Source organism: Chaetomium tenue (assembly GCF_020726465.1).
Source record: "Chaetomium tenue strain MPI-SDFR-AT-0079 chromosome Unknown F5144scaffold_1, whole genome shotgun sequence".
Taxonomy (NCBI): domain Eukaryota; kingdom Fungi; phylum Ascomycota; class Sordariomycetes; order Sordariales; family Chaetomiaceae; genus Chaetomium; species Chaetomium tenue.
Genome location: NW_027117329.1, coordinates 3,371,882 through 3,398,946, shown reverse-complemented (window position 1 = coordinate 3,398,946; position 27,065 = coordinate 3,371,882). Strand labels below are relative to the sequence as shown.

The window sequence follows — 27,065 nt, the reverse complement described above, 5'->3', positions numbered from 1 at the left end:
CTTACACTCGCCAGGATCACCCAAAAAGGCACAGACCGACTGGAGACGGAAATGACCATGCATGCTGTACCTTGCAGCAGCCCCAAAAACCTATGCATTCATTTCGATTACGCTAGCGCAATGCATCCAGGGTCCAAGGGCTCCATTTCGAGATTCTGGAATGCGAGCTTGCCAGAATTCGGGAATGTCCGAGAATATGATGTTTAAACCCTGGAGAGCCCAATGGTGAGGGGACGGGTTTACAAAGTAAGTGGCACTTGAGTGTGAGAAGTGAAGATTGATATTAGTGCAAACTCTGGTGTTGCAAGAGTTAACTAATTAATATAATTCTTTAAAAAGTAACTTGTGTTTTGCTCTTCTTAGTTCTCAGGCTATCCCCTAAGAAAAGAAGCTAGGTACTCTTCAATTTCTCTGAAGTTCTGTTTAAACAAGAGAGAGAAAATAATTCTTCCACATTGACAAGTTCATGTTTAATTTCGCCAGCCATTTACAACCTAACTCATCAGGAAACAGTAACTCAAGATGCCCTCGTTCGACTCAACCAAGTTTTTCAAGACAACCAAACCAATGTCTCTGGACAAATCGCATTAACTCAGTCAATGGAATAGACAAGCAAGTGCACTGTGCATAAGAACGCTTGAAGTCACTCGCCTGTTGCTGAAGTGGGGCTCGATAAGTGGATTCAGCTCACCTTCGCTGAATCCAAACGCCTAAACAGGTTTCTGATATGGCCCATGAGAAGGATTGCTGTGCCAGGCGGCGCACTTCGTATCCCCCGCAACTGCGCCATTTACATCAGAAGTTTGTGGGCAGGACTTTGGGACGAGCATCATGGCACAGTCAGAGCCCCGACGTTGCCCGGTCGGCAAGGCTGTGAAGGGATCCGCATCTTTAGGCGCTCCCTGCCATGCATCCGCCTTTGCCTGTTGGTGATGAGGTTCAATCAGGCGCCGGGAAGGTCTGAAGAGAACCGAGACCCAGAAATAAACCCCTCGCACTTCTCATGAAAGTGAGACTTCGCGGCTCAAGCCCCACGTTATGTGAAGCCTCAAGTGTGACGAATAAACACCAGCCGCGCGGTTCGGCGGCGAGGTGACGAGGTGAGCCCGGGACACCCCGGGGGGCGGGCAGCCCTTGTCGTTTCATCAGGTGACACCGCGTCCTGCCCGCTCTGCTACCCCGCCGCACGGTTGACACGGGGAGCTTCAGGTTGTTGACCAAGCTCCGGAAACCCGCGTCCCGTTTGTTTACTTTGGCCTTTACCCCGCGCCGGCGCGACATATCGGATGTCAGGTGTGTCAATGCGACATGCATGCATCCTCTTGCGTTCCCGGGTGCGCAGATTCATTGCCTTGCCGCGCCCGTGCGTTGTTCTTCTCTCTGACAGACTCCGCATCAAAACGTTCTGCGCCTTCTTCGCATGCAGCTTCTCAAACAGGCCCTTGCTCTGGCTCAAGCAACAAACCAGAAGCCGTCGGTGGGCTCATCAGGGAACCAGACCAATCCGCTTTCGGATGCGGAGGAATGGAGAGGACCCATTGTCTGGATGCGCGTGGTGTGGCTGATGTGAGCTGGGGGATGTAACCCGAAGTGGGCGCCTGGCAGCTGAACTCGGTTGCATTGGCGCCCCGGCACCAGCGCCGAGAGCTCGATTGCGAACCGCGATTGGGTGGCGATCCGATGTTTGCTGCCACTCTGGTTGGACCATGCGGGTCATCGGGTTGTGCGCTTTTTGTGCAGCGCTGATCAACCGCGACGACGATGAGGGGAAAGTAAACAAACTGCACCACTGCCCGCCAGATACTTCATATTCCGATGCTCTTGTTCTTGCCGTTTGTCAAGACTCGACGAGATCTCGATCTCTCGATTCGCGATGCGGAAGGAGAGGGAGCGGGAGGGCGAATCAAGTCGATCGGGAAGGACGAGCGGGGGTTCGAGGAGCTCTCGGCGATCTTGTTCAGCCTTGGAAAACCAGGCCGGCGCAAAGCAGGGGTGTGGGCTCTAACTAGCCCTGTCGGGAGGATGACGTCTTTCCCGATCGGGACAGCAAGAAGGCTGATGGAGTCGGCAACCACCCCTCGCCAGGCAACGGTGATGCTATTTCCAGCCTTGCAACCGATCCAACCGAGCCGCCGAGATCGTGATAGTTGTCGGGTGGTCTGGAGAACGGGGATGGGCTTGGCGGATTGTTGCCGATGGAGACAGTTGGTTCATGGCCGTGAGCAAATTCCCCGATGTTTCAATGTCTCATGGGGCCAGCAAACTTTGGGCGGGAAGTTCGCCATGCGTGGGGTTCGCGTCCCAGCCCTCCCCCATTTTGCCGGACGGAAACAATATCAGCGTTGTCCGTGGTTCGTCCGCCACGCAGAGAAAAGCCGGCCCCATGGGTTGGTTCTTGCACATGCCAATGTCGTCTGGGGAACCAATGCAGCCAATCAATCCCTTGGGAATCAGTTCAAAGGGACTCTGAGAATTGAGGCCCCTTTGGGTCTTTGGGTCCGCGGGAGGTGGGACACACAGGGGGTCCCTGGTCGATCCGTTGCCGGGGCTCGACTTGCGCGCAGCTTGGCTAACCTTCTCTGACGCAATTCCTCTCGCGAATCTTGGTTGCCAGTTTTGAAGGTTGTGTGGGAACGCAAAAGACTCCGTGACTGAGTGATCCAAGTGGGGGAGTTCACGGAGGGTATTTTCGGCATCAGAACGCTGAAAGGGAAAGCAGCTGGATCCCTGCCGTGCCTGAGAAGGGAGCTCCCTGGAAGCGGGACAATGGAGGTTCGTGCCAGTCAGAGCCCGCTATCTTTGAAACGAAACCTGCAATACGTTACAGCCAGTAGCGAATAACACCGACTTCCCCAACCTGGAAGTATTCCGCCAAAACTTGCCCTTTGGTCCCTCTTGGTTCCTTGTTTTCCTCCTATTTTCTTTCCTTTGTTCCTTCTTTTTCCTAAACCAGAGTTCTATCTCGAGTTTTGCCGCTCCCGGTGAGACACCGAAAGTACCTCGTTAGATTCTAGTGTAAACGTCTGGTCTTTTAGGTATTCAGTCGCTTTCCTGGCCAGTAACATGGCTGCGAAGCAGTTGCCAATTCGAGATGCTGACTGGCTCGGCAAGTATCGCAGCCAACAGCTGGGAGATAGAGCGCTAAAACACAGCGCTTGTCCACAAGATCCCTGGCATCCGATCTTGCTCAGTTACTCGACGACAACAGAACGAGTTTTTGTATTTCGTGGTTGCCGGGCAGGTGTGGAAACACTCCCTGGCTCCAGTTGACACGATTTTCGCCGTCTTTCGACGCCGAGCCATCCTGAAACCGGCACACCGGGCAGGCGTCGATGCGGCAAGGAGCGGCTGGCCGATGAGAGGAGGCCCAAACGTCCGATATTCCTCATCCCAGTGTTTCTGCTGCGTCGCCCATAATGCAGCCTCCCGCACGGGATGGCCTGAGAGAGCGGTCGTTTGATGCTTGATTTGGGACGATGATCTGGAATACCTCGGGTGGAGCGAGGATGCCAGGTCAGGTGGCAGGAATCGTCGTCAAGACTAGACAGGGAGACAAGTTGGCTCCGACCGATGGCCTTTGCCTGTCTTGCTTGTCTTGCTCAGTTGTTCGTATGTCTTGTTTTTTGTCCGCATTTTGACTGGTTGCTCCGTCATCCATCCCCGTAGGACTGAAGAACAACGAATCCTTCAATTGGGAGTCGACTGATATTCGGCCCCCGAGGCCACTGCTGCGCCGGAGAGCGAGCATCCCCCATCATGGGTCGCTCGCAGCTGCGGCCACGAGGCACTAAGAGCGGCACATGAGGCCCAACAGTGTAGCTATCCCGTCCCCACGACTGAAATCCGGATGTACCAATGCTGTGGGTGCTTGTGTTAGATGGTACATGGATCTGCTGTGCCTTGTGCGGGAGGATGATGTTACTCCAATTTGCAGTGCACAGCGACCATGTCACCCCCAAGCGCCGTGCCGTAGGAGCTCCCCTGCAGAGGAGGAGCTCCCCCGCCCCACCAGCTCCCTGAGCTCTCCACGAACAAGGGACCCGCTGTTGAAGGTTCCCTGGCGCCAGGTACGCAGTAACCGCAACAACCATGCTTGAGCCGAATCGCCCCTGACAACCTGTGTGAGAAAATCGACTTGCTTGATGGGGCTTCCCTGTCGACGCTGTGCACCACGCCGGGAAGGGAAAATTCCTTCTTTAACTGCCACCCTCCCGGTGATCGTGAGTACTGGTCCTCCAACAACCAGCCTGACGAGTGGCAACTTGGATTCGGTAAGCAGCGAAGGTGGACGGGCGCTGTGTTCTTGGTGCGGATAGGTATCAGAGTTGGAGTGCAAACCCACCCTCCCACGGCAGATCCAAGTTGCATGAAGAGCTGCCGGCGTTTTTTGGTTCAGCGACCCAGCGTCCACCCACCCTGCTGCAGCTAGGAACAGGAACTTTCCACCATTTGTTCATCCCAACTTCGACTTGCACCGCAATTGCCAGGAAAGTGGCACTCCATCCAGGAACGAACATCGCCACCACCACCACAGCCTCTGCTTCTTTATTCTGATCTCTTTCTTTCCGCCGCTCGAGGAATTCGTGCATCAAACACCTGCGTCGAGGGCCCCCGGCATCCGACCGCATTTGGACCCCTACCAGCAACCTGGAAACCTCCCGGTCTGTTCATTAAAGCGGGACCCCCGCTATAATTCACAGGCTTCCACCCTCCCTGGTTCTGCCAGCGAATTCGCAGACCGCCCGCGTTGCACCGGACGACGAGAGAAAACTGAAGTTCGGGTCCAGCAGCCTCACAGCTTTTGCTCCCGAACACTTCTCAACAGGTGCAACGGAAGTGGTCATCGCCAATTGAAGTCGACCAGCTCACCAGGACTCGAGTCGGGTGTCTCTGCGTTCAGTGCTGGACTTCTTGCCTTGGTCAACCACCGTTCTCCCTTCGACACACCTCGTCTCTCGACCAACCCAAGGGAAATCCGTTTTGACGCAGCATTCTACAGTTGGCACCTCCGACATCTGTGCATGCACCGATATCCTGTCCTGCAATGGAAACGTCCTCGCCGCTGGCCGCCATGCGGCCGGCGCCCCCTTCTAGCTTTGGTCAACCCAACCTCTTCGCTCCGCACCTTGTGCCCAGCCCGCTCGGCAGGAACCAGTTCACCTTCCAGCTCCCCAAGCCGGAATACTTCAGCAACAAGGCTCTTCGGAATTCCTCCCCGGGGGCGTCACTAGCGGCCGACTTGTCACAGAACTTCAAGCTCAACGACGTCAGGTGAGTGCCCTGTTCTTGCTCGACCAACACCGTATAGAGACGAATTGACTTACACATAAGGCAATGAAACAGCAGTCCGATGTTCCCTACTCCGCGCCGCGCTTTATTTACGACAGCCACCATGATGGATGCACTAGACGGCCGTGGTAAGCTAGCAGACTGGTCGTGGATACAATTAAGAATCATGGGGCTGATGAGTTGCGTTTCCAGGCTATGTCACTACGCCGCCTCTTCCCGCTTCGTCTCCGGGCTGCGTCGATATGATGGATATGTCGCCTTTGCCACACAAGGCTCCCTTTGTGGCCCATGTTGAGCTTCCGTCCCCGACCCCGGGATCCGACGACATTATGGCGGAAACACCCGTCCCGCGTTCCGCTTCTGTGCAGCCCACAAAACCTCTCGGGGCCGAGTAAGTTGAGATGATACATTCCTGCCAATGGCTCTGGACCCACATCAACTCACACATTGTTCAGACGGAGGAGAATTGGTCTCAGGAGGCCATCTCTCACCCGTGCCAAAGGCTTTAGCGCGATTGGCACGATTGGCCGTGCACAGGGCGAGAACCAGCCCCCACCATTCCGGTTTGGCGCCGGAGGCGATGGCCAACTTGGTTCTTCTCCTTCCTCCTCTCTATCCTTGAGCGAATGCTTCCAAGACTCGCCCCCGCAGGAGCGACGCCCGAAAAGTTCGAACAGCCCGTGTGCTCCCATGGCCGTCACCCGTCCCAAAGCGCATTTTAACAGCCTCAATGCCATGAGCGGTGTACGCAACGGGTCGCCCATCAACAGCCAAGGGCGGCGGACGGCGAATCCTTTCTTGCGCCCGCGGAAACAATATCGGCGCTCTTTGAGCATGTTTGAGAACGCTGGCGATGTCGTTGCGCCAAAGAAAGAGGGACCGGCGTTTGCCTGCACGGCGCTGCAGTCGGTCATGGACCTCGAGGAACAAAACGAGCCTGTTCTCCCCCACTTCTTCCCCGAGGACGAATGTGACAACATCCCGCGTATCACGCGTGAGACGATGCTTGCGGTGCTGGATGGAAAGTACAGCGACAGCTTCGAGCACAAGATGATAATCGACTGCCGATTCGAATACGAGTATGAAGGGGGCCACATCGACGGCGCCATCAACTACAACGACAAGGAGCTCCTGTCGAGTCAATTGGTAGACAACCCGATGCAGGGCCGCACGCTCCTCATCTTCCACTGCGAGTACTCCGCCCACCGAGCTCCGATTATGGCCCGCCATCTCCGCGCTCGCGACCGAAACGAGAATGCCGCCCACTATCCCAAACTCTTTTATCCCGAGATCTACATTCTAGATGGCGGGTATAGCGGCTTTTTCGCTGACCATCGGGAGCGCTGTTACCCCCAGGCCTATGTCGAGATGAACGCCGCCGAGCATGTTAACACCTGCGAGCGGGAGATGAATCGCCTGCGCCAGAACCGCCGGGGCTTGGGCCGCGCGCAAACCTACGCCTTTGGGCAACAAGATCCTGGGCTGGAAGACTCGCCGACCGCTTCAGGCCGCGTCAACTCTCGCGACCGTGATATTTCGAGGGCGCTTGCGGCATCCCCCAGCATTTGCCCCGAACGTGGGCCCGCGAGGCGGATGGTGTCTTATTAACACCTCCCGCCACGGCCCTCATATTTGCTGGCGTTTTGTGTCGACCTAACTCGGCCATACCCCAGCAAGCAGCGGCTGCCCCTCGCCAGCTGCATACTGTGAATACAGTTTTGACCATTCGGAAACCACCTAATCTTCCTTATGTCCTTTCGACTTCTTCAGCACCCATGCTTTTACCTCGTCCCCACTTGGACCTGGGACCGGCTTGTCAGCGTAAGGACTGATGATCCAGCAATCGCCGGCAGGCCACAGCATACATGTTTTCGGCATTAGACCTTGTTGGCATAGCGTGGCGTTATCCGGGCTTGGGGCCTTGGGTCCGGTATCCTTGGGCTCGGCGACCCGGCTTTTTTCCTTTTTCATCATACGGCATTCTCATCGCGTTGGCATCTCTCAGTATTGCATCGCGTCTTTTTCGAGTATGCGGCAGATGTCTTCACTGGCTATGGGCGGTTGAGATGAGCTCGCCTGACCCATGCCACGCCATTTACCAGTCCCATCGCGGCACGGCACTGGCTATTATTTCTTAATACCTTCGCGATCACGCTGATGGCAGCTCCCGGACCCAAGTCATAATCGCCGCGAGGTTCAACTTAGGAGCTGTCTACGATCGCACCCACCCGCCCAGACGAGGCCTTTCCTCAGCATATCAATGTACGAACACTTCACCGGATAAAATCCCCTGGCTCAGTCCGACATACACTGAGCCTTTACACACATTTCCTTTGTCAGTTTTACGCGAAACGTTGTCCCCCGAGAAGCCAAGACATGGTGGACCAGAATGGGCAGTCCACGATTGCGTTTGCAGTGGTTTGCATGGTTTTTACTCTGAGATGAAGAGATGAGGGGAGGGGAAACTGGACTGTCAGATGTACCTGGAGGAAGAGCATGGAAGATGTTTTGCGGTGAAGGGGATACCGGGTTCGGTGGTTGCGCTTTTCCGCCTAGAAATATGAGGCTGGGAAAGAGATGGATGATGATGGAGAGGAAGGAAAAAGGGGAGAAGTTTTGTGGTGATGAGGTGGATTGGCGCTCCGGTTTATGGGTCGCCGCCCTCGGCACCGATCTTCTTCTCTACGTCTCCGCCATCTGTCTGCCCGGTACGAACCCACGCCACTCGCTCCGAGTGATTTCTGGGAGCTTGGGACCTCTTCTATGTTTTCATGCTTCTTTTGGGCACCATCTTGATTGGGGTTTGGTTTTTCCGCCCTCTTTCTCTCTCGGGTTGGGAAACCTTTGGTTGCGAGAAAGCGACAAAACTTTGTACCCTACCGTCACTTCGAGTAGCGAGACACAAACTGAGACAAAAAAAAGTCCAAAACTATTTTACCAATTCTGTTGCACGCAGGTGACGTGAAACATAGCGAGTGCGAGTCTACAAATGAGATGTGCTGGTGGGTGACTCCCAAAATCCGACACCGTGTCACTCGAAACAATGCATCCCCCCCCAATTTTACCCCTTTCCTATCATAACAGAGGTGTGACTCACTAAATCCCAGAAACAAAACATAGTGGAATCGGCAAAAACTACCAGGTTAAGTCTGTTATTACCCTGTCCTTGATATCAACTTAATTGCGGCAATTATTTTATTACAAGATTAAGATATTAAGTTGTGGCTCGATATAGGACAGGGATAAGCGTGAGTCTCCAACCACTGCCGCAACGTTGCCCACGTCGCGCCCAGCCCACCGCACTCAAGTCTCACACACAATCTAACTTATGAACCAGAGCTTGGTCGTACTTCCTCGTGTTGCGGTCAGAAAAGTAGGTCTTGACGACTTCTAACTGGGACGGGGTGTTGAGTCCTTCCAGCATGAGGCCCAGGGTGTGCACCTGCACTGATGCAGACAGGCTTTCTTCAACTCTGCCCCAATTTAGCTTTGCCCATTCCCACACTTCCGTGATGCAGTTCGCGGGTGATCCCATCAACCACAACAAAAGGTATATCTGGGTAGGGTAGCCAATACTTAGTTGCTGAGGGCGGATGCCAGGGGAGGCAGGCGAGCATTGTCTGTAGTAGACTCGTACATTTGGATCCTTGCATCCTCTGTTTGTAAAAGCCGTCCGAGTATTAACTTGACCAGTGAGGCGTCACTGACGAGCTCGGGGCATTTGAGCGTTAGATGCCTCTCATCGCTCTTGACGACGTTTCCAAAGGCCCAACAATGCCGCCGTGAACTGAAAACCGAGGCACAGTTTTAGAAGTTCGCTGGGTTTGTTGATGCCCGCCGCGGCCAGGGCTGATACATCTGCCAACAGCCCGATGTAGTCGCACAATGTTAGGTGGCCATCTGTGGCCGTCTGGATGAACTTCTGAAGGTGCCGTGGCAAAGAGGGCGTCTGAAAAAGCCCTCGTGGTCTGCCGTGACCTTCATAGATTTCTGGTCTTGTACGGGGATAGCAATCTCCTGTTCTTACATGTCGTACGTGTCACACCGCTCGCCGAGCGAACAAAGACATACAGGGAACATAGTACCATCTTGTAGTCGGGACCGCTCCTTCCAGTCATCAGGAAGCGCTCCTGATGGGGCCGTAGTGTGTCAACCTCCCCACAATCCGTATTGGCATCGCTGTATTACTCTGTGACGGCCGAGGTGGCAACAGGAAATCCGGCTTCCTTTATCCACACCGCTTTTTGTCGGAGACCTCCGAGTCACCACAGTCCCGAAACGCAAATCAGAGGCCCTCATACTCGTAGTCACGAATCTGTGGCGGTAGGTAGAAAGCTTGAGGCCATGGAAGAATCCTTCTTCGCCCAAATCATCCAGAAGCATCTTGAGGACACAGGAGCACCTCTCCGGCACAAGTGGGCTCCAGAATGTCACAGCGGTTCGTAGCTCCTTCCGTCTGTGGTTTTATACTTGGAGCGGTAGAACGCCTCAAGATCATCTTTGAAGCTGCCAGTATAACCCCTTTCGAACATCCATCCCGCTAATCCAGCAAAGGTATCAAGTTGAAGCATTGGGCCCTTTAGGTAACTCGGGCACCTTGATCACATGGTGGACATTCTCGACCACATCGCGAAACATCCCCCGCGTATTAAAAGCTTCGCAAAACTCACCGTCATCTCCAAGCGCATAGAGAAAGCCATCTCAAGCTGACTTCACCCGTTTCCTCAGGACCATCCGCGAAAATACGCTCTAGATCGACTCGGAAGCAAACGTCGCGCTGCACATTCTCTCGCATAACCCGACGAACAGGGGACATCGATAAATCCTCGCGGGCACATCTGCCATGAGCACCCCGTCCGCCACGGCCTCGCCTGCCACGGGCATAACGGCCCCTACCGCGTCGTACCGGATGATACCTCATCTTGCCAACCCGTGCTTCTTTGGCCGCCAGCTAGAGTTGCAACAACTCGGTGACGCGCTCGTCCCTGAAGTACTGGCCAATGATAAACCCCAGCTGCGTATCTTCAGCATCGTCGGCGAAGGGGGAGTCGGAAAGTCTCAGCTCGCCCTTCAGTTCGCTTACAGCCGGCTTGCCGAATTCGACGCCATTTTCTGGATCTCAGCCGACGCGGCTATAAAAATTGCACAGGGCTACAAGGACATCGCCGTCGAGGTAGGCGTGCTGCCACAGCATTCGGGTAACCAGGGCTCCCTCGACGCAGCCAGGGAAGCGACAAAGAGTTGGTTCCGCACCACGGGTATATATTAACCGTGCATTACGTCCAAAAACAATCGATTTGCAAGGCCTAATTAACAACTAGATCTAAACTGGCTATTGATCCTCGACAATGTCGAATCGTCTGTCGATTTGAAGGATTACTGGCCCACAGGTGCACGAGGATCCATCCTGACCACGACGAGAAGCCAGAATCTGATCGAGCCGCCGTTATCGGCTTCTCTACGCCTTGAATGTTTCAGTCCAGAAGAAGGAGCCGAGTTTATCCTCGCCAACATCCCAAGAAAATCTTTGAATGCTCCAGAGAGTGGTCCTGAACACGCTGCAATGGTCAGTGCTGCCTGCGGTGGGTTGCCACTGGCCCTCGCCCAAGTCATCCGCCATATCCGGGCTCTACACCTAAGCCTAGCGGATGCACGCAAGCAGTTTTCGTCCCCAGAGTCCTTTATCAGCGTTCATTCCGAATCGAACCAGCTCGTGCAAGCCGATCATTACCACCAAACTGGGGTTGCTTCTTGCTGGGATGTCGCGCTCCTATCTCTCGACCACCCCTGCCTCGGTTTGGCCCAGGTCCTTGCCCATCTCGACCCAGACAGCATACCCGAGGCTCTAGTAGTATCCAGCGACAACAAGACCTATGCAGTAGGCTCGGCACGGTCACTGAGTAAGGCCTTACGTGATCGAACCCATCTTGCTTCTGCACATTAACTGTAGCTTAAAGAGCGTTGCTAACTAAAAGACAGGATACAGGGTCGCCTTCTGACGCTGCTAGATCATTCCCTGATCTCGAGGGGCTCAAAGAGTAACACGTACTCAATGCACAGACTCATTCAGGCAACCATACTCCAAAGGCTTGGTCAGGCCGAGAGGCTTGACGTCTTCAGCTTGGCTCTAGATTCCGTTGAGGAGTTCTTCCCGAAGTATGATAACAACGATCGACTAATGCACGCGTGGAAACGATGCGGCGAGGCATTGCCACATGTCCAGCGACTTCTCCAGTTGTTCTCATCGCCACCTGTGATTCTCAGCATCCAAGCACAGCTTACGTTCGGCCAGCTCCTTGAAAGAGCATCCTGGTGAGCCATGAACACAGAACGGGCTATCGAGTGAAGCTAAGTAGTCTTCAGGTACCTACAGGAGCGTGGTGCAATTCTGGACGCCCAGCTCCTTCTCCAGGCGGCGATGGATGTCGCGCGGCGGGGGTTGCAGATGGCTTCGGTTGGGGATGGGACGCCCACGGCCGCCATGACCGCTGCTGCCGCTACGACGACGACAACCATATCGTCTCCGCCATTGGAGTCTGCTGGTGAGGTTGGAAGATTCCAATCTTTACTCAGCGACGCCACAAATTCCTTAGGCGCTCTTCACCTGAACCAGGGCCACTTTGGCAGCGCTCTTCAGCACTTCCTCGACGCCATCAAACTGCGTGAGAATTGCGGCTCGCCCGACCTAGAGATGATATATATCCTGAAAAATGCGGGATTTGCCTACCTCGGTGTTGGTCGCGTCGAGGAGGCGTATCGCGCCATTCAAGATTCGCTCAAAATGCTGGAGAAATGGCTCGAGACCGTCATAAATCCCGAAGAATACCGCGACAACCTTGCATCAGCCCTCGGGGCTCTTTCTTTAGTTTTGACGGTCATTGGAAGGCTAGATGAAGCTTGGGAGGCGGCTGTCAAATCGACGGAGCTATGCAAACAGGTTCACGATCCGGAGAGCGTCGTGTTGTCAAAGTGAGGGCACCCCATGTCTTTAGGATGTCCCCCTTTTGCGGTCGACTAACCGGATGTGTTGTGTTTAGCTGTTACACCACTCTAGGGAGAATACGACGCCTCCAAGAGTGTCTGGGCGACGCCGAATCATACTGTCTAAAAGCCCTGGACATCCGACAAAAGCTTTATGGACAACACGAAGCAACGGCATTGGCACTACACAACTACGCGCGGGTAATTAAGATGAAGGGTCACACCGAGGATGCAATGTGAGGAGTTCCTACGCATATCCCCATCCGCATACATTCCACTGACCCTTTCCCCCTCCACTAGCAAATTCCAGGAGCAAGCCGTAGCAATGTTGCGCACACTGCCCAACTCGGAACGGGCCCTGGCAAGGGCAATGTTTTACTGCAGCTCGTACCAACGAGAGCAGGGCAGGACGGTGGATGAGGAGGCAGACAATGAGGCATTCAGGCTTTATCACAAGCACGCAGACACCAAGGCCAAGAAGTTGAAGGACCTAACGATGGAGGATTTTGACGATCTTATTGCACACAACGTTAGGTGAGGACAATGAGCACAGCCAGTTTTTAAGGAGACTACCTCGCCGCCATTTGCAACCTGTTGTTGTTCCCCTGTGTCTTCATACGCTTGGACCCCACAACGGTATCAGCATATCCATGGCACCGTTTGCTGTAGTGTGACACGCTCGTATGGCTCCTTGGTAATAATAACTAAAGGGCCATCAAGTAATCCGGAGTCACAAGACACTGCCTGTGTCGTACATTCGCACCGATGACGCTAGTACTAGCGACGGCCACAGCGGGAAATACCCTCCTACTAATCTTGGAATTCACATCATCGAAATGTTGGGGCTCTTCACCGTCGTTCTCTTTAGCGAAAGCCAAGGCGGGGATTCTCGGCGGCGGAGCCATGGTGAATTTAGCTCCTTGCTTGTTATAAACGGGCATGGGAAGGGTGAAGGAGAATCCATGCTTCTGGCTGTGCGTGCTGTGTATCACCTTGGAAAGTAGGAATAAAAATCTGACCAAACAAAGTTGCGAAATGTGATCATTGTTTTTCTTGGGACGAAAATGCTCGGGACGGGGAAGAAATTGCCCTGCATGTCTCGGACCTGCATTTATTGGCGGATATTGACCCCAAAAAGGGCAAAAGGAGCTGATTTATGAGCCTGTTCCCGGCTTACATGACGGAGAAACATGTCTGACAGTAATCCGCCTCGTTTTGGGAGGGAACGCCGTCGTTGTTCTTGGAATGATAGATAAGTGGGTCTTCACTTACACGCTGGCTCCGAGCGATTCGGAGCCGGATCCGATGTGGGTCCAAGGTCGGCAGAGAATGGGCCCACTTATCTCCGGTGGCAAGAACCGATCGGGCCGGGCATACGGAGTTGGCCGGATTCAGTGATGCATGAATATATTATGCGCTCAACAGTGATCAGAGTTCTTAAATATTTGATAATTGTATACATAGTTATTCTGCCTTCCGTTGCCGTTGAAATCATTGGTCTCCTCGTTTTGTAGATATTCGCACCGTCACAGTATCCGTAAATGAATAATTTCGTACTGTGGATGTGGAGCTATTCCTAAAGCGAGGCGTTTCGATAAGATAAGGCTTGCCGTCGCGTCTTGCATCATTGCAATACGCGCTCAGGTGTTCTGGATCCAAGCGAACCTCATGTGATGAGTGACAGCAAGTTCAAACCCGACAACCTCTTTCGACGCAATTAGGAATTGAGGGTTCCATCTTCGCCTATTTACTTAGCATTGATGTAAGGCCGCACCTCTAACCTTAATTTTCAGGATCTGGCTACCTGCTGAGATGAATTGAGGTCAACCTCAACTTTCAACATTTCTTCGGCCACCTACCGAATATTTCCTTCCTCTCTCATCCATTTATCGCCTGGCAGTTCTGAGCCTTCACATTGCAACATGGCTGCCAAAATGTCAGTCGCAAACACCCGATGCTTCAGTGACGTCACAGCTACTGACCAAATCAGCTTTGTTTTCGGTAGCATTAATGGCCAGCTCCGGTCTGCATTCGGCAAACTCGCAGCATTGCACGCCAAAAACAATTTCAGCTTCGCAGTTGTAACGGGGAATCTATTTGGCGAGGCACAAGATGACGACCAGCTCACTGACCTACTTGAGGGGCGCATCGATGTCCTATGCCCTACCTATTTTACGGTAGGCACTGTATCGTTACCCCCACAAATCGTGGAGAGGATCGAAAAAGACGAGGAAGTTGCACCCAATCTCCATTATCTAGGCAAACGCAGCGTCACAAAAACCTCAGAAGGCGTGCGCATCGTCGCTTTGGGTGGCGTGGTAGACCTGAACATTGTGGCCGGTCTATCCAAGGACCAGCATGAGCCCATCCATACGGAAGGAGATGCCAAAGCCCTCCGGGGAGCCAACAATGCAGACATCCTTCTCACTACTATGTGGCCCACGGATGTCTGGAAGAACAGTTCCAAGGCGAAAGAGCTGAAGATTGGCTCAGAAACGGCACCTTCTAGCCAAACCATCGCAGAGCTGTGCGAAGCGTTGAAACCCAGATACCACTTTGCCATGTCACCCGATAACTTCGCCTTCGAGCGGGAGCCGTTCTTTCCCGACGCCGCGGGCGAAGACAAGGAGAAAGGCATTGCCCTTACTCGCTTCATCTCGCTGGCACACTGGGCGAACACCGCCAAGGCCAAGTCCATGTACGCCTTCACTCTCAACCGGGAAGCCGTCATCACCCCACCGGACGGAAGCACCCTCACACCCTTCTACAAAGCCTCGCCCAAAAAGCGCACCTTCGACCAAACCGAGTTCTCCCGCTTCTCCAGCGGCCACCACGGGCACGACAACGACCACCGCCGGCGCAAGCACCACCGGCGCGACCGCGACCGCGAGCGCTCCCCGCCCCCGGGACCGGACCGCTGCTTCTTCTGCCTGTCCAACCCCAACCTGCCCACGCACATGGTCTGCAGCGTCGGCGAGGACACGTACCTTGCTACTGCCAAGGGCCCGCTCCCCGCCGCCAACACCTTCCAGGAGCGGGGCAACAACAACAACAGCAGCGGCGGCGGTCTGGACTTCCCGGGCCACTTCATCATCACGCCGCTCACCCACGCCGCCTCGATCAGCGCCGCCGCCATGGGCGAGGAGGAAGCGGGCAAGACGTTCGCCGAGATGACGCGGTTCCGCAACGCCCTCCAGGGCATGGTCGCCGGCGCGTCGAAGCGCAGGCTGGGCGCGGTGACCTGGGAGATCAACCGCGCGCGGAACATCCATGTGCATTGGCAGTTCCTGCCCGTGCCTGCGGATATGGTGAGCAAGGGGCTGGTGGAGGCGGGGTTCAGGGTGCTGGCGGAGGATATGAAGCTGGGCAAGTTTGCCGTGAAGGAGTTTGATACGGCTGATAAGGTGCCGGGGGATTATTTTAGGGTTTGGATCTGGGCGGAGGAGGATGGGGAGGATGGTGGTAAGGTCGTGGGCAAGAGCCTGCTGCTGCCGTTTGATGAGAGCGTGCGGTTTGACCTGCAGTATCCGCGCAAGGTGATGGCCAAGCTGCTTGGGCTGGAGGATCGGACGTTTTGGCAGGACGTTGTGCAGTCGGAGCAGGAGGAGACTGCCGATGTGGCGGCTTTCAGGAAGGCGTTCAAGGAATGGGACTTTACGCTGGGTTAAGCAGGGGTGCCCATTCTCCGAAAGGGCAGACGACGGGGGCTGCGGGGGGTGTACGATCAGCGACTCCACGGAGATGGGGTTCAGACGACATTGGGAAATGGGGATCAAACGCCGTGGTATGGCTCCGACAGCCTGGTTATCCCGGGGGTGGGCCTCCGATAGACGAAATCTCAAAACTAACCCGACCGAACGCCTTGAGTATCTTGTCCTGCCATGCCGAGACCCTTCATTATTGTATCCCACATTTCACCCATCCGCCTAACCATCCGCCGGGCCAACCGCCCAGCTGTCCATCCTACTCTCCACGCCACAACCCCCCACTTGGAACCGATCCGTCTAATTCGCTGGGTACTGCGAGATCCTGAAGAAAACCCAAGCAAAGTTAGCTCGCATCCCTCTCCCGGACACATCAACCCGGAATCAGTGAAACCGAAAACGTACTGCTTAACCCGCGGCTTGTGCATGGTCCACCCGCCACAATTCACGCACCGCAGCATGTCGTTGGCCGTGAACCTCGTGATGACGCCACACGACGCGCACAGGTAAGGGACCTTCTTGTCCGCCGTGGCATAGTCCGCCCGGATGGCGCTCTGCGGCGTCTTGGACCAGATCCGCTGCGGCTGGCTCAGGCTGCGGCTGGCGGTCGCGGCGCTGACGATGTTGGTGCGCCTGGCCGGGTACTGCATGATGACGTCGGCGTCTCCAGGGGCTTCGCCGTTGTTGTCGCTGCCGTTGCTGAAGGCGGCAGTGCTATCGTCGTTGTGGATGGAGGGGGTTTTGTTGCCATTGTCAACCTCTTCCTGAACGGTGGGCTGGCGCAGAGGCGGTTCGTAGGCCTCGCGAAAGGACATGGTGGGCAGAATGGTTTTTTTTTTGGGTTGATTTGAATGATTTGATGGATGTGGTTGATGTGTTTCGGTCAAGTGCTATCGCCTTGTCGTGTGGTTGTTGGCGAGTGTGTAAGTGCGCGAACGCTTTTATGTGTTTGGGGCAGTCCGGAGGAACGTGCCATTTTGCCTACGAGTTTGGTTTTATTGGAACAGTGTGTCATTCCCTCTGTACAGGCTGCTAGTCCGATCTCTGGGAAGGTGCGGAGGCTCAATTTCTTCGTCATTCGTTCTTGCTATAACATACATCGGATGGATGAGAGTTACAGTGCGAGGCAAGCTAGAAATCAACTGTGCATCGTAGTTTCCGCCCGTTTATGGATGTTATGCATTAAACGGTGTCTTGGCGGAAACCCCACCCTGGCTTATCGGCCTTATCTGGGCTCGGCTGGCGCTCGCCCGGCCAAAAAAAATTAGAGGTCGAAGCAATCGAGGGTTGGCTGTTGGACCTTCAACTGCGCGTCGCTGTCGCAGGGGAAGGGTTTACAACGGCATTTCGGACACCGCCACAATGCCTTCTACTACGTCCGGCCGTATTGTCAAGACCTCGAGGGGGGTGAAAAAGACCCCCCACCAAAAGAACCACCGATGGGAGTCGTTCAGCACCAAAATCTCGAAACTCCATTCCCTCGATCCCCTCCGCAAAGTCCGCCGCCACGACCTCGACGCCGAAGACCTCGATGCGACGACCTCATACCTGCGCAATGGCTTGGACAAATGGGCCGAGCTCAACATCTCCCGGCCGTACATAGCTTTCAAGCGGCAGGTCAACCCGCTCACCGAATCGCTTGCTCAAATCCTCTACCATGAAGACCGCATCATGGACCTGCTCGCTGAGTACATCGCGAAACACGAGAAAGAATCTCTCGAACCGCTGCTGGACTTGGTAACCGCATTTGCCCACGATCTCGGCGTTCGATTCGAGAAGCACTACCCGCGCGCTCTCACCCTGATCGTCAACTTGGCCAGCAAAATCCACGACGTCGAGGTTATTGAGTGGACCTTTGCCGCCCTGGCCTTCCTTTTCAAATACCTATCGAGGTTACTTGTCCCCGATCTCAGACCGACATATGATGCCGTGGCTCCCCTCATGGGTAAGGCGAGGAACCCTGGCCACATCGCGCGGTTCGCTGCCGAGGCCATGAGTTTCCTCGTCAAGAAGGCGTCGGCCCCCGGCCACAAGGACAAGGCGTTGCCTCTGCTGGTAGAACACGCAAGGGAGGATCTCGAGGGTATGGTTGGGCAAAAGCAGTTTGAGCTGTACAGCCAGGGCATCATGACCATGTTCGCCGAGGCAATCAAGGGGGTGGGCGATGGCGTCCATTCAACAGGACCCGAAATATTTGCCGCTCTTCAACGGCACGTGCCCGAGAAGGAACTGGGGTTGCCTGAGCAGGCTGTTTGGACGGGAGTCTGCTGTGGCGTGCTCACCAGCATCATCCACCATACCAATATGGATACCTTCAGGGGCATCGAAACGAGGATCGTTGAGGAGGCATCAGATGGGCGACGCGCGGCGTTGTTCATTCAGGTTTTGGGGACCATGGTCGGTGTGCGGAAGGGTACCCGCGTCCACGATTGGGCAACCCTTGTGAAGACACTCGGCCAGTTGCTCGGGTCTTTCGCCGCCCAGAAGGAGCAGATTGAAGCCATGGATACATCTCAAGTATGGCAGAGAATTATTGTCAACCCCGCGGTTGTATGGGGTCGGGCCCCTATCGATGCGCTTCTCCCTGCCTTATCCACCTTTAACGGGATTATGACCAAGGAACCTCTAATGCGTTGGTATATTCTCTTTTGTTCATATTTGGCCGACCTCAACTCAGAGAGATTCCGTGGTTTATTCATGAAGGACTTTCAAAAGTGGGTTCTTTGGATTCCGTCTACCCAAGCCTCATGCTAACCTGACTAGGTTCATTGTTGCGCATTGGTCCCTGTGCGCAAACGAAGACGTACTCTGTGTACTATTGCCGCGTATGGTGGAAGCTGGCGGACTCCCGACCCCTGGAGAGAAAGAGACCTTCCAGCTCCCACAATCTTGGCAGGACCAGATTGTTAGCAAGTTTGTCAGGCTCGGGGACACCCCTTTCCCGGAGAGCGGCGGGTTCGGCAAGGACCCAGAAACCTGGAGAGACAAGTGCTTACCGAAATACTCGGCACGCTTGCGTGTCTTGGAGGCGACCTCAGTACACCCTTCCACGAATGCCAGGATAGCCGAGGTTTTGCTCAAGAAGCTGAAGCTTGCTCTCCGACCATCTTCGTCACTACCTACCGACGAGGCACATTTCATCCTCAGCGATGGCTTTCGCGCCTATCTCCGGATGTGTGCTGCTGCCGGCTCCGTTGATCTAAGCCTGGCGCCATTGCTGAGGGCCGCCGCGCCACGATTCTGCCGTTCCCCGGCTTTCCTCGAAGCTCTGTTGGATTACGAACGCGAAGTTAGCGGGAAAATCCAACGGTCTCCCGTAACCGGCAATGGTGACAGCAATAGCGACAGCCAGCAGGAGGAAGAAGACCCTTTGCTCAGGTGTCTGATCGACAACCTCTCTACTCCGTCCCACGAACTCCGACTCGCGTCCCTCAAGATCCTCGAAATTTTGGAGTTCACCCCTGACTCCAATTCTGCTCTGGCTACCATGATCCAGGTGGAAGAATTGCCCCTGAACCTCCAGAGTGTCCGGACTATCGCAGTCCATCTCCGCAAACTCAGCCAGGTGTATTCCCACATTGACCAGGAATCCTGGCTGATGCGAGCCATTCCGGCATACTTGTTCGGCATGACAACAGTACCCCTGTCGCCGGTTTGGGATGATGCTGTCGAGGCAATGAAGAAGATGGCAGAGAGAAAACAAGGGGAGGAGGTCTTGGCCGAGATCGCCTTCGAATGGTTAGCAGTACCAGCCCCGCAATGGACCGGGCCCTACAAGCCGCCGGCCGAGGACAACCACAAGGCCCTGACAAATTTTGACTGTCTGAATATGATGGCGCTCAATGAAAGTGCTAACGGCACGGGAAGCGTCATGGACGACCCCTCTCAAGACATGCTGAGCGCTTTTGAAGAGGGCCAGAAGATTGTCGAGTCGCCCACCGAAAGAGCACGTGGAAAGGCACTCAAAGCGTTCACTGCCTTGCCTGTCTTGGCCGAGAAGCGGTCCAGAAAGCTAGTGCCGTATCTATTTTCGTTCACCGACGAGGGTGAGACGCAGTCGGAAGAGGCTGAAAGCGACGCCGAAGAATCGCCAGAAAGCAGCTGGTCTCTCCCCGACCGGAAGGCTCTCGTTGGGGTATTTGCACAGTTCAATAACCCCCGAGTCCTTTACGAGAGCCAAAAGGTGTTCCGGGCTCTATTGAAGCTACTGGCAAATGGTGATATCGAGCTTCAAAAATTGGCTCTCAAGTCGATTTTGGCTTGGAAGAATGACTCGATTAAGCCGTACCAAGAGCACCTCGAATACCTCCTCGACGAGGCGAGGTTCAAGAACGAGCTCACCGTTCTCTTCCAGGGTGACAACCAAATCCGGCCCGAGCACCGTCCGGAGGTCATGCCAGTCCTTCTCCACCTTTTGTACGGCCGAACTATCTCGAAAAAGGGTGTGGCGAGTGGCCGGCATGGTCTTCACGCAACACGCCTCGCCGTCATCCGGCAGCTCAACGTCGATGACATGGGTAGTTTTCTTGATATTGCCCTTGGCGAGCTTCGCAGCATTCAGGTGGTCGATGCTAATGGGCTCCGCGAAAGTGTGTTGGCTCACGAGGCTCTTCCAGTCCGGAAGCAAGTCGGCCTTCTCAACATGATCGAGTCCATTATTAACGAGCTTGGGACAAGTGTGTCGTCGTACATGGAGCCTCTTGTCAACGCTGTTCTCTACTGTCTCTTCTTTTCCTGCCGGCAACTTGGCTCTAGCTCGGAGGAGCAGGATGCTGAGGAATCCGACGACCAGACCCAAAATGCTTCTTTGTTCAGGGTCGTGCGGACAACAGCGCTCAAGTCTCTGTCCAAGCTGTTCCAAAACGCGCCGGAATTCGACTGGGTCCGGTATCAGGATGTGATGGTGAAGGAGGTCATCAGTCCCCGGATTGATAAACTCCCAGCCGAGACGACGCAGGGTGTCTCTGCTACCTGGAAGCTCCTCAGCACCTGGGCCACCCTCTCCAAGACCGCGTTGTTTCTCTCCGTCGATAAGAGAGTCCTGCCCAAGATTGTCGAAACTCTTGGGATCGAGAAAGCCAAGGATGAAGTCAAGGTGTTTGCGCTTGAAATTCTCAAGAGCCTCATCAACCTTGCCCAGACTCCCGCCACCGAGTCCGAGTTCAATGATCGTATCAAGTCTGAGCTCTTGGTCCCGAACATCGATCTTATGCTCAAGGAGATCGGCGGTCTGCTACGCGACCAACCCGATATTGGCCGGGATTTGTTGGGAACCGCAGTCGATACGGTCGTGCTCATTGCACCTATCGTAGAGACATCGACCAGTGTCCAAGACATGGTTGAGATTGCCACATTCCTGCTCAACCAACCACTACGCAAAGTCAACCCCAAAATCAAGGGGTCGATCCTGTTGATTCTGAAGCAATTTATTGTGCTCGAAGACCTTCAGAGTAATGCGGAGTTGAAGGGCAAGGTTTACGGCACCATCGCTTCGTTGTTTGGATTCTTCAAAGATCAGCAAAATAGGCAAATGCTTGCTGAAGTTCTCGAGGTCTTTGCCGCACGAGAGACATGGGCGCAGGAGGTGGCCGGGATTTGCCGCGATCTCAACTCTTACGTCGTCCGGCGTTTGGATCGACCGGACTACAACACCCGGCTGTCAGCCTTCACCTCAATCACCAAGGACCGCGATACACCGTTCACAATTGATCAGTGGAAGCCCCTCATTCACAACCTTCTCTACTACATTCAACAGGATGAGGAGTTCGGTGTGCTTTCTTCCAACGCCGCCGACGGCCTCTGCAAGTTCATCTCGGCAGCTGAAGAGGCTTGGACGAGCCCGCAGCAGGCTGCCTTTGTCGAGATTCTGTCAGACATCATCTTGCCGGCAATTTACTCAGGGGCAAGAGAATCCTCGGAGACTGTGCGCCGCGAGATCCTGCGCCTGTTCGGGTTCCTCGTTGCTCACCTGCCGAAGTGGGAGCCGGTTGCTGATCTTGTCCCCTTGGTGCCCGTGTCCGATGACTCGGACCAAGCTTTCTTCTTCCATGTCTTGAGCCCGGCAGTGTCCCGTCAGCTCCAGGCCCTGCGGTTGCTCGAGGCGGCGAACGACAAGAGCGAGCTGCGCAGCAAACATATCAGCCAGTTCTTTATCCCCCTCTTCGAGCACTTCATTTTTGATCGTCCTGAGGGCGGCGATGACCAAGGCTTGAGCGCACAGGCGACAAACAACATTGCAGCCTTAACCGCATCTCTCGAGTGGCAGCAATACCGGGCCATCTTTCGGAGATTTGTGTCATACGTCGAGACCAAGCCAGACTGGAAAAAGCGCGTTATTCGCCTTCTAGAGAAAGAAGTGGACGCCTTGTGCACGGCCGCCTCCCAAAGGCCGGGCGATGCCATGGATGTCGACGGGGGTATGGCTGACGCGGGGCGTCGTCGGCTCGCTACTACACTTCCGAACCAGGAGAAACTCGGCCTGGAGATCATCAACAACTTCCTGCCCACTTTGCTCAAATACATTCACGAGAAGGATGAGACCACCGTCAGCGCCAGAGTCCCGGTGGGAGTGATTATTGCCAAGCTCCTTATCCTTCTTCCGGAGGAGCGCCTCAATGAGAAGCTCCCAAGCGTGCTCACAGACATCTCCCACATTCTCCGGAGCAAGGCGCCGGAGTCTCGGGACATGGCTCGTGATACCCTTGCCAAGATTTCCGGTATTCTTGGCCCCGACAAGCTCGAGTTCATCCTGAAGGAGCTGAGGGGTGCTCTAGTGAGGGGCCACCAGCTGCACGTCCTCTCTTACACGCTGCATTCCATCCTGTTGGTCGTCATTCCAACGTACAAACAAGGCGATCTCGATTATTGCCTACCCTCCATCATGTCCGTCATCATGGATGATATCTTTGGGGTCGCAGGCCAGGAGAAGGATGCTACAGAATACGTGAGCAAGATGAAGGAAGTGAAGAGTAGCAAAAGCCAGGACTCTATGGAGTTGATTGCGAAGACTGCCTCCATCACACGTCTTGGCGACCTCACCTTCCCGCTGCAATCCCTTCTCATGGAGAAGCTCGACGTACGCACCACCCGGAAGATCGATGAACTACTTACTCGCATCACGAAGGGTCTCCTGGAGAATCCGGCGGCCGCATCACAGCAGATCCTTGTGTTCTGCTACGAGGTTGTTCAAGAAGTGTACAAGAGCCAGAAGCCAGATGCTGAGCCAAAAATTGACCCTCGGCTCAAGAGATACCTCGTTCAGAGAGCCGCCAAGAAGAGCGACGGGGGCGTTACCAGCAAGCGCACCTATAAACTCATTAGATTTGCGATCGATATCCTCCGGGCCGTCTTCAAGAAGCACGACAGCCTCCGCACGCCTGGGAACGTCGCCGGGTTCCTGCCTATCCTAGGCGATGCAGTGTTGTCAGCAGAAGAGGAAGTCAAGATTGCATCCTTCAAGCTTCTCAACGTCCTGGTAAAAGTACCTTTCAAGAACGGCGATTCTAGCAACCTGTACAAGGTCGCCCACAAGGAAGCGATTAAAGCCATCTCCATGTCCCCGACCACCACATCCGACCTGGCCCAGTCAGCACTCAAGCTCATCTCCGTCGTCCTCCGGGACCGCCGCGAGATCCCCATGAAGGACGCCGCGTTGGACATGCTTCTCACCAAGCTTAAGGACGACCTGACAGAACCCATGTACCGACACGTCACATTCAGCTTCCTTCGGTGCGTCCTCGATCGCAAACTTGAGACGGCGTCGGTGTACGACACACTCGACCACGTCGGCACCATCATGATCACCAACGACGATAAGGACACACGGGACTTGGCTCGCGGTGCCTTCTTCCAGTTCCTGCGCGAGTACCCACAGAAGCGGAACCGGTGGGAGAAGCAGCTCAAGTTCATTGTAGCCAACCTTAAATACGAGCGCGAGGGCGGTAGGCTATCGGTGATGGAGGTTATCAATCTGCTGCTGAAGAAGTCGGCGGACGAGTTCACCCAGGAGGTGGCGGCAACGTGCTTCATCCCCTTGGTGTTCGTTCTTGCGAACGACGATAGTGAGAAATGCAGGCTGGCGGCGGGCGAGCTGATCAAGGAAGTCTTCCGGGTGTCGGACAAGGAGCGGCTGTCCAAGTTCTTGACGCTTTTGCGGTCGTGGGTGGTGCAGAATGGGAATCCAGCGGTGTTGAAGCTGGCTCTGCATGCATTTGGGCTCTTCTTTGAGGGCCGGGAGCCGAGCCCCAACGATAACAAGGACGTCATGCTTGTTACCGGCAAGCTAGTCGAAGTGTTGGGTGACGAGGAAGCGCTCGAGGCTGACTGGGAGCTGGCCAACATTGCTTTGGCAACGGTTCAGACGCTTGTCCAGAAGCACCCACATAAGGTTCTGGCGCCAGAGTCGGATGAGTTGTGGTCCGAGGTCCAGGCATGCCTAGCCCACTCGCATACCACCGTCAAAATTAGCTCCACCAAGCTGCTCAGCATGTACCTGGCTGATTTCGCGCGGAATGCCGGAAAGGGCCAGAAGCTGCCGCTAACAGGGTCACATGGTTTGAAGCTTGCCGATGACCATGTCAACGACTTGGTCAGGCTATCGCTCGGCATCCTCTCCGCACCGGAAGTCGACGAGGCACTTGCCCAAGAAGCCGTCCAGATAATCCTATTCCTAGGCGGCTTCCTCCAATCAGAAGAGGACGAAGGCGAGGGCGACGAAGAAGACGAAGACGAAGACGAAGACAACGATGCCAAGGAGTCCGCACAACACGCCGACATGAAGTACCTCTTCTGGAAGCTCTCCTCGATCATCCGCAAAGAGCGCCAACCTAGGGCCGAGATGCTCGTCAGCAAGCTCGCAGCCATGGAGCTCATCGAAGCCTTCGCCGTCAAGACGCCGACCGACACCCTGCTGGCTTCGGTCAAGACCATCCTCCGGCCGCTGCGCAACCTGACAGACCCGTCGATCCGCCAGCCGTTCTCACTCAACGAGGTGTTCAAGACGCGCTTCGAGACCCTCAAGTCCAAGGCGCAGGCTATCATGGAGACGCTACAGCGGCGACTGGGCAACGCCGAGTACACCAAGGCGCTGGTGGCGCTGGGCGAGCACATCCGCGAGAGGCGGCAGCAGCGGTCGAGCAAGCGCAAGATTGGGGCGCTGACGGCGCCGGAGAAGCACGGGCGGGAGAAGCGCAAGAAGTTTGAGAAGAAGAAGGAGAAGAGGAAGGTTAGGGGGCAGGAGCAGAGGGATCATAGGCAGACTTTCCAGTAGATGGGGGCTTGGTGATGGGTCGGCTCTGCTGTTTCCAAAATAACTGTTTGGGTGGTGGTCTATTTCTAGTTTGGAGTTTTACAAGATAGTGTTACATGAGATTTGGTGTTCTCGGGTATGCCAACGCCGTCGTCAGATCTATCCGCATCGTACACGCTCCGCCTCCTTTTTTATCATCATCATACATCATCCTCTTATCCGTCCATGCCCCCTGTAGCCCCACCATCTCGACATTGCATTGCCATTGTAACCACATCGGGCGCGCCCAATGTTGGTGGCGTTCCCCTCAGTGGACGAGGATAGCTCTTCGCCGTTGGGTGCCGTACTCAGTAACGGCCCGTCTGGGCGCCTCCCCCTCACACCCAGACATCCCTGCCAAGCCGCACCCGATTATTCCTCCTTCTTCCTATCCCCCGGCTTCACGCTCTTAAAAGTCGACCCCGGCACGAAATCCTCCCCCTCCCCCTCCCCCTTCTCCTTCTCCACCCACGGCTCCCTCACACTACTCGTCCCATCATCCCAAAACTCGAGATCCCCTTCCTCGCCCAGCGTGCCCTTCTTGACCAGCTCGCCCTTCTCGCGCAGGAGGTCCTCCACCGTCATGGCCGTGTCGCCAAAGATGCGCAGGTGGTCGCTGATGACGTGCCGGTTCTTGCAGCTCGGGCACGCGATCAGCACCGACCCGTGGTGGTACCCCTGCTTGGACACGCGGTGCCGTGATCGCGTGTCGCAGGGCCGGCAGGTGAAGGTTAGCTCGTAGTGGGGCTGCTGGCGGATGTTGGAGGTTTGGGGTGGTTGTTGTTCTTGTTGTTGGGGCTGGGTTGAGGCCGGTTGTGACTGGGGTGGCGAGGTGGCTGTGGCTGTGGCGGGGGCCGCCGGGGATGATTCTGAGGGGGAGGGGGGGGATGTGGTTGGTTGTTGCTGTTGATGTTGTTGCCTGTCGAATGGAGAGCCATTTCGTGGACGGGGAATGCTATGAGCGAGACGGGTTGTCGTTGATGCGACGGATACGGGAAGGTGTCGTCTCGAACAGAGGAGGGAGAGGCTTGTCGAGGTTCGGGCGGGGGCTGGTGAGACCAACCTGGTAATGGTTGGTATAAACGAAAGAGAGCGCTTCGAGGCCATGGCTAGATGGTTCGTTGATTAGGGGTCACGAGCGAAAGGGGGCAAATTGTGAAAATCAACTCGCAGGTCGAGCAGGTAAAACTACGGTAGACGTCAACAAGACTCGGCACTCGCCGCCGGCTCCCAAAAAAGTTGTTATCGATAAGAAAGCTCACTGTGCCAAGACCTTGACACCTTTGTGGTAGGAGGGGCAATCAAGTGGTGATGCACAAGCAGTGGTTCCCAGGCATCAGTTTCCACGGTTCTGTGCGCGTCGAGACTCGACTCGAGACACTGTTGGTGCTGTGCAACGGCTTTAGCCCGATTTCGCCCCTGTTTTCCTTACTGTTCCCGGCACTAAAATTCCACAATCCAGCAAACAGCAGAACAAAGATGCTGACTCGGTACTCCCTCCTTTGACGCAGTCCTAACCAATTGTGCCGAGCCACTTCGTCGTCCCACATTTGGTCGATTCTCCAGCTCTTTACCTGCCACCTCCCTTAAAACAGCCGTGCGGGCTATGGGAGGCGGTTGTGTAGAAATATCGGCCGGCAAGCGCAGGCCCCCCTCCAAATATCGACTCCCGATCCCACCCTCATCAATTCTTGGCCTAGCAACTCCCGTTGCAGCCCGCCCGCACCCAAGCCCCTGATTCCCCAACGCAGCCATTTCAACCCGACGTTTCCCCCCCTCATCGATTCCAAGCCGACCAAGCACAG

At 55.2% G+C, this 27,065-nt stretch overlaps 9 protein-coding genes across 9 annotated transcripts; 6 read left to right on the top strand and 3 right to left on the bottom strand.

The window, feature by feature from the left end:
- Nucleotides 1-1,565: 1,565 nt before the first annotated feature.
- F5144DRAFT_42227 (uncharacterized protein) lies at nt 1,566-2,849 on the top strand. Its single transcript, XM_066784919.1, has one exon. It carries the CDS (start codon nt 1,816-1,818, stop codon nt 2,581-2,583), a length of 768 nt encoding a protein of 255 aa, XP_066648646.1. The 5' UTR covers nt 1,566-1,815; the 3' UTR covers nt 2,584-2,849.
- A 750-nt stretch (nt 2,850-3,599) lies between these two features.
- F5144DRAFT_588848 (uncharacterized protein) lies at nt 3,600-4,091 on the bottom strand (the record flags this gene model as incomplete). Its single annotated transcript, XM_066789974.1, has 2 exons — nt 3,600-3,638; nt 3,678-4,091. The coding sequence occupies 2 exons, from the start codon at nt 4,089-4,091 to the stop codon at nt 3,600-3,602; spliced, it is 453 nt and encodes a 150-aa protein (XP_066648645.1).
- A 583-nt stretch (nt 4,092-4,674) lies between these two features.
- Nucleotides 4,675-4,854, top strand: F5144DRAFT_478934 (uncharacterized protein; the record flags this gene model as incomplete). The annotated part of the gene is made up of 1 exon (XM_066785127.1): nt 4,675-4,854. A coding segment is annotated over one exon (180 nt), but the record flags the coding sequence as incomplete, so codon positions are not given.
- A 538-nt stretch (nt 4,855-5,392) lies between these two features.
- Nucleotides 5,393-6,897, top strand: F5144DRAFT_480446 (Rhodanese-like domain-containing protein; the record flags this gene model as incomplete). Its single annotated transcript, XM_066785230.1, has 3 exons — nt 5,393-5,417; nt 5,482-5,680; nt 5,745-6,897. 3 exons carry the CDS (start codon nt 5,393-5,395, stop codon nt 6,895-6,897), a joined length of 1,377 nt encoding a protein of 458 aa, XP_066648643.1.
- A 3,235-nt stretch (nt 6,898-10,132) lies between these two features.
- F5144DRAFT_637048 (P-loop containing nucleoside triphosphate hydrolase protein) lies at nt 10,133-13,287 on the top strand (the record flags this gene model as incomplete). Its single annotated transcript, XM_066792644.1, has 7 exons — nt 10,133-10,547; nt 10,611-11,167; nt 11,276-11,601; nt 11,653-11,831; nt 11,883-12,258; nt 12,327-12,506; nt 12,571-13,287. 7 exons carry the CDS (start codon nt 10,133-10,135, stop codon nt 12,806-12,808), a joined length of 2,271 nt encoding a protein of 756 aa, XP_066648642.1. The 3' UTR covers nt 12,809-13,287.
- Nucleotides 13,288-14,192: 905 nt separating this feature from the next.
- Nucleotides 14,193-15,938, top strand: F5144DRAFT_543418 (CwfJ C-terminus 1-domain-containing protein-like protein; the record flags this gene model as incomplete). Its single annotated transcript, XM_066787247.1, has 2 exons — nt 14,193-14,206; nt 14,261-15,938. The coding sequence occupies 2 exons, from the start codon at nt 14,193-14,195 to the stop codon at nt 15,936-15,938; spliced, it is 1,692 nt and encodes a 563-aa protein (XP_066648641.1).
- Nucleotides 15,939-16,274: 336 nt separating this feature from the next.
- F5144DRAFT_478769 (uncharacterized protein) lies at nt 16,275-16,789 on the bottom strand (the record flags this gene model as incomplete). Its single annotated transcript, XM_066785119.1, has 2 exons — nt 16,275-16,299; nt 16,380-16,789. The coding sequence occupies 2 exons, from the start codon at nt 16,787-16,789 to the stop codon at nt 16,275-16,277; spliced, it is 435 nt and encodes a 144-aa protein (XP_066648640.1).
- A 459-nt stretch (nt 16,790-17,248) lies between these two features.
- Nucleotides 17,249-25,437, top strand: F5144DRAFT_42137 (armadillo-type protein). The gene is made up of 2 exons (XM_066784918.1): nt 17,249-18,688; nt 18,738-25,437. The coding sequence occupies exons 1-2, from the start codon at nt 17,337-17,339 to the stop codon at nt 25,240-25,242; spliced, it is 7,857 nt and encodes a 2,618-aa protein (XP_066648639.1). The 5' UTR covers nt 17,249-17,336; the 3' UTR covers nt 25,243-25,437.
- On the bottom strand, nt 25,344-26,571 carry F5144DRAFT_555962 (DNL zinc finger-domain-containing protein). The gene has a single exon (XM_066787947.1). It carries the CDS (start codon nt 26,365-26,367, stop codon nt 25,633-25,635), a length of 735 nt encoding a protein of 244 aa, XP_066648638.1. The 5' UTR covers nt 26,368-26,571; the 3' UTR covers nt 25,344-25,632.
- Nucleotides 26,572-27,065: the final 494 nt, after the last annotated feature.

What these genes read in the sequence shown, in the direction of transcription:
- F5144DRAFT_42227 (XM_066784919.1), top strand. Translation starts at nt 1,816, where the DNA reads ATGCTCTTGTTCTTGCCGTTTGTCAAGACTCGACGAGATCTCGATCTC.
- F5144DRAFT_42137 (XM_066784918.1), top strand. Translation starts at nt 17,337, where the DNA reads ATGCCTTCTACTACGTCCGGCCGTATTGTCAAGACCTCGAGGGGGGTG. An exon ending in TTCATGAAGGACTTTCAAAA is followed by an intron (nt 18,689 to 18,737) that starts GTGGGTTCTTTG and finishes TAACCTGACTAG; the next exon opens with GTTCATTGTTGCGCATTGGT.
- F5144DRAFT_555962 (XM_066787947.1), bottom strand. Translation starts at nt 26,367, where the DNA reads ATGGCCTCGAAGCGCTCTCTTTCGTTTATACCAACCATTACCAGGTTG.